Source organism: Oreochromis aureus, linkage group 22 (genome assembly GCF_013358895.1).
Source record: "Oreochromis aureus strain Israel breed Guangdong linkage group 22, ZZ_aureus, whole genome shotgun sequence".
NCBI lineage: Eukaryota > Metazoa > Chordata > Actinopteri > Cichliformes > Cichlidae > Oreochromis > Oreochromis aureus.
This window is the reverse complement of record NC_052962.1, coordinates 38206250-38219881: the sequence shown is the minus strand read 5'-3', so window position 1 is coordinate 38219881 and position 13632 is coordinate 38206250. Positions and strand designations below refer to the sequence as shown.

Genomic DNA, 13632 nt, shown 5'->3' with positions numbered 1-13632 from the left:
GGCGTGGTCTCTGGCCTGCTGCAGAGGAGCGGTGACACAGTGCGCTCGTGGGGCGAAGCGAAGAGCCGGTGTGCCAGGGCAGGTGATTAACAGGGGTTGTGTTTTATGTTGTCAATGAGGAGCAGAGAGACAGAAGGCAGCAGTGAGCCACTAGGGGAGTGTCTGTGTCCCAGGCTGAAGGAGCAAAAACCACAGTGTATTTGTGTGTGGCAAATAAAAGGGTTGCTGCCCAAATCGATCATCCTGTGTGGTGTATGCTTTGGGGAAGAGTTACGTGTGGTGCTGAAACCCAGGATGCTGGAATGTCGGACCCTCAGCCCAAGGTCCCAGTCGACCTCCCGCAGGCCCAGGAACCTGCCCAGCCGCTTCTGATCCTTGGTCAGATGATGTGGGACTTGGCAGCAATGACAACTCGGCAGGCGGCAGCTCAGGAGGAACAACTGGTGGTGCTTCATGAGCAGGCAGAGTGACATACGGCTGTGCTCGAGCAGCTGATGTGGATCAAAGCTGCACCGGCGAGGGCCCCGGTGGCAGTGACGCTACGCTGGATGGTGGAGGGAGAGGACCCGCTGACTTTTATAGAAACCTTTCAGGCCACGGCGGTGTCCTGCCACTGGCTGAAGGAAGAGTGGGCGCCACGGCTGTTGCCGCTGCTGTCTGGAGATGCGCAGACACCGGCACTGAGTTGGCCTCCGGCGTCACAGGGACCCTATTCCCGGAGGATTACCGGCGGTGTTTCTGCATCAGCCGGATGGCGGGAGGGGACCGTCCCTTCACTTGGGCCCCACAACTGGAGGACGCCGCGGTGAGGTGGCTGCATCCTGGACCCTCACTGCCCACTGGGTTCGCTGCCACTGTCCGGCCGATCTCATCGTGGCAGTAACGCTAGCGGAGGATCATCTGGCTGCTGGACCCGAGGTAGCAGAGCGGAGCGCGCTCCGGCATATGAACCCTTTCGTCTCGATGCTTCCAGCCAGGGGCGCGGAGACACCCAACGCCAGCCCCGAGCCACGGGGAGCTGCACAGATGCCAGGGCTGGGATGCTGGAAGTGTGGGCGGCCGGTGCACCTACCTACGGCGAGTGTCTGATGATGGAAGTGGGCCAGGTGTTCCACGTCGCCGGGGCTCCGGCACCCGCCACCAGTCCGGGAGGGACATACCACATACTGGTAAGGTGTCATGCCTTGCCTTTGTGTAGGTGAAATGTGTAGACAGGGATCTTCACAAGTATCCGGTAGTGTCACTGCTGTTAAAATTTAGGGGCAAAACTCATAGAGTAAAGGCGGTGGTTAGTTCGCGCCTGTCGCATCCCCTAATTTTTGGCACGAATTGGCTGGGGCAATACGTGGGGATGCGATTGCGACCTACAAATTTATGTAATGTCCGCGTGGCACTCAGTGGTGACGCGGGGTCAACCGATACTAACTCTGGGGGGGAGGAGGCGGCGGGGACCTCTAAAGAGATCCCAGTGCCTCCCGTTATGCACCCACGGAAGATTTTCCACTACAGCAATCTCGGGACGACACCCTACGCTCAGCCTATGACCAGGTGATAGATGGTCGCTTGGTGCGCCCTAAAGCCGCGCGGACTTACCCCCACTTCCAATTACGAAACTATCGGCTTTATCGAGTGACTCATAACACTTGCACAAAAAAGATCCACACCCAGATGTTGGTGCCGCAATGCCGCCAGGAAACAATTTTCCAGGCAGCTCATTCGAACCCCATGGCAGGGCACTGAGGATGTGAGAAAACTCTGGAGCGTATAATAACCCAATTCTATTGGCCGGGCGTTTGGGCCGATGTGGGCCGATGTGGGCCGATGTATGCCGCTGGTGCGCATCGTGCCCAGAATGCCAGCTGGTTAACCAGCTAGCCATCCCAAAGGCGCCATTGCACCCATTGCTACTGACGGAGATCCCGTTTGAACGCATTGGTATGGATCTCATCGGGCCATTCCACCGGAGTGGTTTGGGGAAGAGTTATGTGTGACGCAACCTAGATCTCGGCTGAAGTCTCTGCATTTGCTCTGGCTGCCCCGGTACTGAGGAAAAACCTCCCTCTCGCTATCCGCACCTCTGATTCTATTGCACATTTAAATCGCGACTAAAGACCCACTTATTCAATCTTGCCTTTCCTTGTAGTTAACATTTCACTTATGATTTTACATTATGCACTTTTATGCTCATTTTAATTCCTGGTTTGTTCTGTATCTGCTGCTTTTCCTATGTATCAGTGACAGTTATCTGCTTGCATACCTAGTACTTGCTTTGGTCCTATTTCTATTTTTATTATCTTCCTTTTATTCTCTATGTTACTTGTTAAGCACCTTGGTATACCCTTGGTTTTAAGTGTGCTTTATAAATAAAGTTTATTATTATTATCATTATCATTATTATTATTATTATCTTGCTTCAAGCCGATTTACCTCCTCTATTAGTAGTCGATTTGGTGAAGAATGACGCTCTGTGCCACTCCAAAAGCTGCTGCACTTGATTATTGGTGATTACTTTACTTACTTACTTTACTTTATTGATTTATATAGCACTCTTCACAGGATAAAAACCACAAAGTGCTTCACAATAATATAAAACAGATAAACATAAAACAGTACAATCAAACATACAGCACAAATCTATGTGATGTGATGATGCTGCAGGTGGACCACCAACACCCAGGGGCATGACAGTAGACTGCTCATAACTGCCAATAATCAAGATCACTGATGTGCCATTAGTCATACTCCTAGCAGTGGCATTATACAATCTAAATTTCACATTCTTTCCATCCGTTTATGCATCTTGCATTTTATTGTCAATCTTGTCATCAACGTAGTGTATTGGTTCGAGGTTGCTGGTTTGATTCCATTGTTGATGTTTTGTATATTAGTTTGTGAACACAAGAACAGTCTTGAACAGTCCAAAATGGTTTGAAATAGTTACTAATTACTTTCAGCAAGTTTTAAGTACGGTTGTCCAGAATCTGTGGGCAAGGGACAAAATGTTTAGTACTGAAAGCTTCTGAATTCCTTTTTAACTCCATGTTAAGCTGCGGAACCACCATCTATTGAACTAAGTAGATTTATTCCCACACCAGGGTGTACAGTTTGTAAAAGATTGTAGTTTGGCATATAATATACCCTACTACAACAGTAATTTGCACTTTTAAAACTAAAAGTTGGGAGTGGCAGACCTGTCTTATGCCATAACCCAGAAAACCGGGCCACCGAAGGCAAAAGACAAGTTGTGTGCAAATTAGATCAACTCTGTAAACATATCTGGTCTGTTAGCCGATTGATCTTCTGCTGTGTTCACCAGCATGTCATCTGTGTCTGTGAGTTGTGGGTTAATCTTGGAGGCTGTAGCAAATAAGGCTGGTAAATCCTCAGAGTACAGAGCCAGTATTTCATCTGTAAAACTAAGTAAATGTGGGTTCAGAAGGGAAACAAAATGAAACCTTGCAATACTCAATTTCTCCTAAATCCAATACCCACTTAATGCTGCTACCTTACAATAGCTAATTAAGATACAAAAACAACAACAAAAACACGAAGAGCTTATATAATTTCTGGTAACTGGCATTTTGATTATAAACTTTACAGGAACCGATGACTCAGGCCGTGAGCAAATATTGATATTAAAAAATTATGAGTCACTTTCAGATCAGAAGATTAAAAAAATCTAATTTCTAGAAAGCTGGGGATTCAGAGGTTTAGCATTACTGGTGTCACAATCTAGCTCTAATGAAAGTCACATTCACCAGCTCTAAAGTCATTGCAATATTAGGATCAGTGAGCTGCTCTGTGTCATGTGTCATATGGCCTTGCTAAAATTGTTTCCTTTGAGGAAGCATCAAAAGCTGTTTGAAACAAAACATTTTATTGTTTGATATTGAAGTTCCTGTTAATCTGCAAAGTACTGACAGTGAGTCAACAAAATAGCAATAAGTAAACCAAAGTCTGTTGGCAGCACAAGTGCTGGCATGTGTGTTTCTGTTCTCTCATGAACAATGGTGTGCTGGCTTTGAAGCATAGTTATGTGGTCAGTATTTTAACTTGTTGTAGAGATTTCATTTTGTCTCACATAATCTTCAATCTTGGTAAAATGATATTGTGCAGAACCAACACAATCTAGCTTTAGTTACAAATGACTGAGACATAAATTGAGAGAAAACAACTTATTGGTTCCAAATGTTTGGAACTTTTTAAAGTGTACTTCTCCGCTAAAGAGGGGTTTTTTTCACCTTGGATATTCAACAATGAGTTTTCATAGTTTCACATATTGCTAACACCAAAGCAGCCCACATAAATAGCCCAAGGACTGGCATTTTTGCTGTTTGATATGAGTAAGGTTTATGGACTCTTTTTGCAGCTTGTTGGAGCATGTGTAATATTTAATATATGTGGTCTGCCAACACATTCTGACTGCTTTCACAACATTAATATATACAGAGGCAGAGATACAGCATGGTGGGATTTGTTTTTAGCAATGTGAAACTTCAGCAAGCCCTAACAAAAAGGCGGCTCCATCCAGTTCACAGATGCCTTAACAGGAAAAACAGAAAAAAGGAAAAGAAAATGTAAACTAAATAAAGTACAAGGCCAAAGGTTGACAAAGGTTGCACAAACTGATACGTTAGTCCTGAATAAAAATAATGGGAAGCAGGGCAGTGTGTAGAGGTTTTGTTAGATATTTCTCTACAAATATTTAAAATCCTAGAAATAATCATGTGTCATGTTTCACTGTGTGGCAAGCAGGATGAGGACCCAAACGCAGGACTTGGAACACGGAAAGGTAGACTTAAAACGGCGGCTTTATTTGCTGGAAAAACTCTACACTGAATACAAGAAAACAAAACCAGAAACTAGTGCTGTCAGCGTTATTTTGGTTAAAATAGACAGCGTCAACGCGTTAATGAGCTAACCACGCTAATGAGCTAACCGTGCTAACGAGCTAACTGCGCTAACGCATTGACGCCGTCCAGCCCCACGCACGGGGCGATCCGCGGTAACTCGTTAACGGAGATTTGCCGCCTTAATGCAGTTATGGCGTTAATGTAATTTTAACGAGATTAACGCTGACAGCACTACTAGAAACATGACAACTAGGGAACTAAACTGGCATAGAGAACTAGAAAAATACTACGAGTATGGAGGAAACACACACAGCACTGAGGAGGTTTGATGGTTAACAACGTGACAACAAACAGGGCAAGACTGAGGACTGAAATACGCAAGCAGGATAACAACAGGATGGAAAACAGGTGGAAACACATAGAGAGACAAGGGGAAGCAAAACTAGGTACACTAACATAGCACATGAGACTATCAAAGTAAAACAGGAAACAAGAGACATTCACAAAGACATTGCTCTTTTTTACTGTTAGTCAGACAGTAAATCACTTCAGTCACACTGCAATTGCACAGCTTCTGGGGTGAAATGTTTTTATATATTGTGGAAAATATTAGAAAAAAAAAAGAATGCTGATTGATGATGGTGTCCGCTGCTGAATAACAGCATGCTTGTGCTTCTGCAGAGCGCTGAGGATGAATCGAAGTGGGTCGAAGACATGCTGAAGCTCCATACAGCCCGAGTACGAGATGTGGAGATCCTTACGGGCCTGGACCTCTATAGATCCACAAACCTCACTTACACCAACACCCTAATTCTCAAAACCTACCTGGAGACCTTTGAGAGGGATGATTAGGAGCCAGAGACAGAGATGCACATATAGGATGTAACCCTTTGTAAAATTCCTGCATTTTTATTGCATGCTCTTTGGACAGACAACATAATGCTGTTCCACTGCTGAAGAACCGCCCAAGAAGTGCTTGGAAAGGGAACACATATTTGAAAATTACAAGAATGGTTTGTTATGACAGGAATATTCAACCCTAGCTACAAAATCTGTTTAGGAATAAGCTAGCACAGGAATGATGCAAGACGGGTACAGTACGCATTCTAACGCACACATCAAGAACCACGCCAGTGTTTTATCTGTGCCTAAAAGTGATTTGACCTTCACATTTCTACTGGCATATGCACTGCATGCTACGAAATTTAATATTTAAAGTTAAATGTGTTAGTTCATTTATTCGATGAAGGAACATAATCATTGTGAACTGACACAGTAAGAATTTTTTATTGCAAACTGTGAGAAAATAACACGCAAATAAGATTAAAGTGGTTAACAAATTACAAGAAAAATGACAACATCTCAACCAGGCTTTAATCTCTTTAATCTTGTAGTTTAACCTGTTCACCGCAGCCACTATAGCAGGTGGAATCACAAACTTTTAAAATTTCAGCATACTCCCAAATTAGTTACTGAGCCCGTAAACTCATCAAAAAAGTTGATCAAGACAGACTTCTATAGGTCCAGAACTCTTGGTCTTCAACTGGTCTTCAAACAGAATGCAGCTTTAAGGCACATCTGCACTGGCTTAACTTTTCCAAAAGTACTTCCCTGTTTTATACTGCCTGTGCCACTAACTATAAGTCTTTGATTATGGGCAGGGTTTTCCCAAATGGAAGAAAAACGTGAACGCATATTTTCTTATCTTTTAATTTCTGAAAATGTAACACTTCTTTTATGAAACCCAACTTTATCGCTTTGTCCATAAACCACTTGATGGTGACCTGGCGGATGTTAAGAGTTTAAAGGCTAAAATGTACACATTTGCTGGTGTTTCGTGAGGTGTTTAGTTTTTTTGATTCCCTGATGATTTAACCAACACTTGTGTGATAGTGAATCCAACAGGCCTAACCTACCATAGTCCTGCACATAAAGTGAAAAACTGTCTTGGTGATTTCATAAGCACCTGCTTGTTATCTCTTTAGCTAACTCTGTCAAAAGGTGTGAATTTTTATACAATTTATCATATTTATAATAAGTTTGGCACTCATCCATCCTGCTAGCCATCGCTTCTCTGATTCTGTTCAGTGTCTTGGGCAGGACGGCTGAAACCCAGCGATCATAGGGTGAAAGGTGGGGTACACCCTATAGAGGATTCCAATCCTCCACAGCTCTAACATCTAAGACATGCATTCACTTTCACACCTTTGGGAGGAAGCCGGAGTACCTGCAGGGAGCCCATGCCAGCACAAGGACAGCATGCCTATTCCAGTCTTGTTCTCTTGCTTTTCCCATTCTAACAATGTACTCACAATCACAACAAAGAAGTGTGGCTTGGACCATGTCCAGTTTAAAAAGAAGAACTTAATGTCACCACCTCTTTTAGAACATTTAAAAGAGAAATGGCCTAAGTGGGGAAAAGGGGAACGGGAAAGCTATACACTCATAACTCTAATGCAGTCGTCTCAGTCCAAATGGTTACTATTTTGCAAACTGAAAGCAGAAATTAGGTGTGCAAAGAGGCTGTTGTAAAACCATGTTTCTCTGCGATACAGTGTAGTATAGCTGAGATACTGAAAACACAAAATAAGATGAATATCGTTTGACCTTCACTTCGATTTTGAACCAGAGTTACAACATGATAGCCTAAAATGAGACCTAAGTGTCCTTTAGTTCTGTTTAAACTGTGGAGAGGCAACACTGATTTCATCTGTCTGATATTGTCTCTTTATTCAACTTCAACTTTGCTTCCACACCTTTATTTCTACACTGATAAGTCAGAGCCTGCATTTGTCCATGTTTGGTATTTTGTAACGTTAGCTCATTATTACCATACCTAATTGCTCATGAGTGCTTAGCCATAGTCATGGTAATAAGTAAGATGATCAATAAAAAGTCAGTTAATAGACCTGTCAAGATGTGTATGAAGACATGTTTATTCTTGTAGTCTTTCAAATAAAATCTGTAGAGTAGTGGAAAACTTTCAATAACTGAGTTGTTTTTTATTGCGTTGTCTTCTGCAACCACTGACTGGAAGATGATGATTCCTGAAAAAAACATTTTTTGATTTTAAGAAAGCATCAAGGTTTCTGTGATGGCTCAACGTCAACTTTATTTTGCAAAACAGATTTCCTTGTAACTTATTGCTCATGGTTCATGTTACCTGTTGTGATGAGCAGGACAGCCAGTCAGTATACCGTCACAGATTATGTTTTTACATGCACCTTTGTGCCCTAAAAGATTTTGTTGTACAACTAAGTTTAAAGAAACATCACCTGTGCAGGTGAGGACCTGGGTCACATTATCAATGAAGAGCCCAGGGGTCTCTGGCGTTCTTTCATCTTTGGACACTCTCTCCTGGGTGACTCAGCTGGATGTGATAGGGCCCCAGCTTGTGTCCAAGCAGTGCGTTACACCACAGTTCCCTTTTCTTGATTCACAGCCAACTGGAATCTCTCTCTGCAGCTTTGCGGATGTATTTGGTGGCTTTCCACTCCTGCAGCCCTCTGATGCCAACAACTGTAAGTGTGTGGTGCGGAGACTGACCCAGGAACCTCCTGTAGCCCATCTCAAGGGTTCAAAGCAGACCTTCCACCTGAAAAAATTCTACAAGCTGCTGATATTTTGCCACCTTTAGTTCGTGGGTGTCCTCAAAATTGTCCTCCAAGGGGATTGCGAGTTCAAAGAGCAACAAGCCTGTAAAGCCTGTAAAGGTCTTCAGCTGGTTCTGAGGTTTTAATCATGGCCGGAAAAAGCCAGTATCTGGTGAATCTGGCCATTGGCCTGTTGTTTCCCTGTAGAGATCACATCAGCTACTGTGTTCAACACCTCAGCATGGCACCATGTATTTCTCCTCTCTACCAGGGCTTTAGGGGAGCAACTCAAAAATATGTGCTCACTCAAAAGCCTCCAAAGCCTGCAACTTCTGTTCAGTCTTCACAGCAACACCTGCAGAGGAAACTCCGGTGTCTGCGGAGGCTCCAAAACGTAGCACCTCCCTGGTTCTGGTCTTCAGTTAGGCCGGTGAAGGGAATAACTTGTAGCTCCATTAACGGTAGAATCAGTTTTAGGTTCTCAGGGTTGGTGTATAAAGTGTGTACCTCTTACAACAGAGACAAGGGTTTACATCCAGCTTCCCATCTGCAGTTACACCAAGGCAGCAAAGGTACTTTGGTTACAGTCAGGAATGCTTTAATGTCAAGAAATTTGTGTCTCTTGTGTCTCTCAAATGTTATAAATATTGTATTTACTATACATTTATCATATTTTATTGCATGACTGGATATTTCTTTTTATAATGTAGTTAATGGAATATAATTGGCAGTGTGGGCGTTTGGCTCATGGTTGGCGCATAATTGGCACACAGCTTCTTTCACTCTTTGCTTAATTGGCTCAGTGGTATGTTTTTTTTAGCAGAATGACGGTCTTGTTTTCTGCTGAAAGGGGGAGTTTTTCACAGATTACATAAGCTGCATAATCATGACTTAGATCACGCTAGGTGTGTTTATGCCTCTGCAGTAACCCCAGCTGAAGGCTGGGCTTTATGTTCCTTACTTGTGAATGTGAGGTCTTTGGGCAATTTCTTCAAGTTTGACGTGAGGTTGAATAATTCGTGATAGAAAATTGAGGTATTTGTGGTATCACAAATCAAATCTGGAACCATGTTTTGGCAACAATGTTAGCGCTGTTGCCAAAACATTCAAAGAAGTCCTGGCTGTGAATCCACCACCTGGCCGAGGCCGCTCTGTGATGAGTTTGCGCTCTCTGTGTATGTGTCGGTTCTTTCTGCTACTCTGGCTTCCTTCCACAGTAGAAAGACGTAGTTAGTGGGCTTGAGTTAATTAGTGGTTCTGAATTTCCTGTGGGTGTGAAAGTGAATTGTTGTCTGTCTCTTGCAGCAGATGGTGACCTGTCTGGGGTGTACCCTGCCTTCTGCTCCAGTCACCCTGACCCTGAATTCAATCAACAGAAGAAAATGGACGAATAATAGTTTTGATGGATTACTTAATATTTGAAAATAACTTCTGGCAAAAGTAAGCAGTATAACTCTCAGTATCACCTCTGCTACTAATGACAGTATTTCAAAAGAGGAAATCAGCAAGCTTACTTTGTCACCATTGCTATGTCAGCACTTATGTCAGATTAACAGATACTTTGTGTGGTCAAAGAGCAAGTTTGATGAAGTTATACCGATATTTATCTTTTCTTTGCCACACTGTAAAATTTCAGGCGCATGTAACACAAGTTATAATATTCATTATCACTTGTGGAAATTTAAACCAAAGATGTTGCATAAGACTTTCATGCTGTGCTAAAAACCATCCAAAGTAGAAGCAGCATTTATGAGACAAGCTTAAGCCTGCATGATAAAGCCAGAGTCTTTGGCACCGAGCACACAAAGGATACTCCTGTTTATAAGGAGTTTATATCCTTACATTTGAGAGCTGTTAAGCCATCGGACCTGTTTTTCATCTCATCTCTCCACCAAAGCGCTCTGCCTCATAAAGAAAAACCACAGTGAATAAATTTAGATCCAAATAAAAATATGAGTCTCTTTTAAACCCAAGAGGAGGTGATTTTATGAACAAAGGCAACATGTCAGACCCTATAATCTGAGTCACTGTTTTACAGCTGGTGTGAACACCTAAAAAAAATTATGTGATGACAACAGGATGTATTTTGATTTTACAGAAGTAGTTTCATTCAGTAGTTTTGTTGCTACACACAATAATTTCTTGATCTTCATCTCCTTAATGTAAGTGTAGTAGTGTGTCTTCATTTTTCCCAACTAGCATTTCTGGAAATTACTCATTGTTCTATGTAATTAGGACACAGGTCAGCTGTTTCTAGTACCATACATTTGCAGAGTGGGCATGAGGGCAGACAGTGTGTGGGAGTGTGAGGACCCGGGTGCAGACACAGACGAGGAGACAGCACTGATCTTGAAACGAAAAGCGAGCCTTTATTTTGGCAAAACTAAACTAGAAACTGAGACTTAACTAAGACAACTAGAGAGGCTATGAATAGGTGACTATGACGACTATGACTAAACAACTATGAACAGGACTCTGAGCTGGAACATGAAAGAATTTTGAGACATATACATGAATGAGCAACATGACCACGACCAGCACACCTGAAACCAGACATAACATGGGGGAAGATACACAGAAACGCAACAATAAACAAGGGAGGCAGAGGAATTAAATACACACATTAGGTGATCAGGAGTGGAGAGACATGAGGACACACATGAACCTGATGACGGGACAGGGCAGGTGAAACTAAATACAATAAACAAAGAACACCAGACTCTTTCAAAACGAAACAGGAAACATAATGACACAGACATGGCAACATGAAGGGTTAGGGAGACCAAAACACGGTGAAAACATAACAGGAATCTACTAAACAATGAACAATAACAGCTACCTAGTCATAACAGAAATAACTGGATAAGCTAAGCTAGAACATAAACAAATAACAGAATACAGTGAAACTCAAAACCATGGGTTGCATGACCCAGACCATGACAATATTCAAGTGTTGACATTAGTCAGTCCCAGTTAAATATGAAATATGAGCTCCAGCAATACTGCTACTTAAAGCCAATACGATAGCAAATCTCACAAAGTGAGTTAGTAGAAGCTGGACTCCCTTAGGGTGTTGTTGGAGAGGATGTCGTCCAAGATAAGGACAATGCTGGATAACACCTCCCACCCACTCCATGACCTGCTCGCCAGTCACAGGAGAACGTTCAGTGAGAAACTAAGCTTTCTCATAATGCACCACAGAACGAAATAGGAAATAATTGCTGCCCTTACTCCTCCATCTAAAGCACAGACCACACTGAAATAGTTAGAACCTTTTGCACATCCTGTGCAGGGAACAGCCTAGCTTCTGCTCAATCAAGAGCCTCCAAAGCCTGATGACCTGTTACAGTTTAGACTCAAATGTAAGTCATATTTAATCTGTAACATTCTTGATATTTATAATTGAGTGATTTGTATATATTAGAGCTATTTCCAATATGTTGTAACTTTGTGATATATTGTATTATTTAATTTTGTTCAGTCTGTTACTGGTCTTATTGTGTCGGAGAAGCTGTAACCACATAATTTCCTAATTTCCTGATTCTGAACACAGGTATATGAATTACTTTAAGAGAGTCGCAAATAAAGAGAAAAGAGAAAGAGTTTCATAGAAGGTGTTGGTGCCAGGGAAATTACAAATCTCACCTTCTTCTGTGGGTGGGAGCATTTTTATCATTTTTGCTTCAGTCTGTGTTTATTCCTCCCTTCAGATAAGGTATTTTTTCTACTGATCTTCATGTTTTTCTTCGTGGTAAACCGGAGCGATGACGCACATAAAACTGCCTGTGGATCAGCTGAGTCCAGTTATCACGCTACATCATAGTTTTAATGCCTCTCAGTTAGGTTGACTCCTTTTCTCTACCATCCTAGCTCTGGTTGGATAGAATAGAGCAGTGGTTTAAAATAAAGTTAAATGAAACTGTCATTTATAGGTTTTTGTTTTTTTTCAAAGAGTGCTCTAATGATGTCAGAAGTTTGCACCAACACTTTTGGTAAATGGCCTGTATTTGTATAGCGCTTTACTAGTCCCTAAGGACCCCAAAGCACTTTATACTACATCCAGTCATCCACCCATTCATTCACACACTGGTGATGGCAGCTACGTTGTAGCCACAGCCACCCTGGGGCACACTGACAGAGGCGAGGCTGCCGGACACTGGCGCCACCGGGCCCTCTGACCACCACCAGTAGGCAACGGGTGAAGTGTCTTGCCCAAGGACACAACGACCGAGACTGTCCGAGCCGGGGCTCGAACCGGTAACCTTCCGATTACAAGGCGAACTCCCAACTCTTGAGCCACGATCGCCCCTTTTGTTCAGTTCTGTTTTGCATTGTGTTTCACTCCCATGGTTTCTGGTAAAATCTGCTGTTTCACACTGAAAATTAAATAAAAAAAATCAAAATGAAATTCCTGCTGCGGGAAATACAATGACCTGAGACGTCTGGCACCACAAAAGAAGAATATTGTTAAAGGAAAACTGTGTGAAAGAATTTCCTTTTCCTTTGATTAGAGATAATTTTAATGGTAATGCGTGTCATTATATTTGACCTTTCTGCAGAAGCCTCGTGTGTTCCTCTGTCACTAGTTGAACTGGTTTTAGATTTCACTGAAAGAGCTTTTGTTTTGTTTTAAAGGCCTTAAAAGGCAAAGGTTATGCACTATTAGAAATGGGAAGAAATCCTATATGATAATGTTCAGAGGGGAAAAAAATTAAATTAAGTAATTAAAGTAATTAAAATTACTTCACAAAAAACAAATGTTTCAAGGTTTGTGTGCACTCATGTACGTGTACCACTGAGTGGAAGAGTACGAAAAAGTAGACCTTTAACAGTTAGTGTAGGTAATTTTTTTCTGCAGTAAGATTAAAAAATACACTTTAACCCACAAGACATTTAATTAATAAAGAGATATTAGTCTGTATAATTTAATGTTAATTTTTCCTGATCAATTGTAAGTCTCTAAATTTTAAAACAAAATTCAAATAATGAATCATTTCTGAGTTAACTTCAGTAATAATGTATACTTCATTGATCCCTGTGGGGAAACTCCTCTCTGCATTTAATCCATTCACTCAGTGAAGCAGTGGGCAGCCATTGGACGCCCAGGGAGCGTATGTAGGGACGGTACCTTGCTCAGGGGTTCCTCAGGGTAGCTGTTCAGTGGATTTGAACCCTCAACCTTCCGA

At 42.3% G+C, this 13632-nt stretch overlaps 2 protein-coding genes across 2 annotated transcripts in view; both read left to right on the top strand.

The window, feature by feature from the left end:
• The window catches only part of LOC116317231 (ectonucleotide pyrophosphatase/phosphodiesterase family member 2), a 35704-nt gene extending 27861 nt beyond the window's left edge, over nt 1-7843 (top strand). The window contains exon 25 of the mRNA XM_031735929.2: nt 5535-7843. Coding sequence (XP_031591789.1) covers nt 5535-5705 — 171 coding nt within the window. The 3' untranslated portion in view covers nt 5706-7843. The remainder of the gene's footprint in view (nt 1-5534) is intronic.
• Nucleotides 7844-8661: 818 nt separating this feature from the next.
• The window catches only part of LOC116317227 (venom phosphodiesterase 1), a 58367-nt gene continuing 53396 nt past the window's right edge, over nt 8662-13632 (top strand). Inside the window, exon 1 of the mRNA XM_039605140.1 lies at nt 8662-11808. The gene's annotated coding sequence lies outside the window, so the exon portion shown is untranslated. The remainder of the gene's footprint in view (nt 11809-13632) is intronic.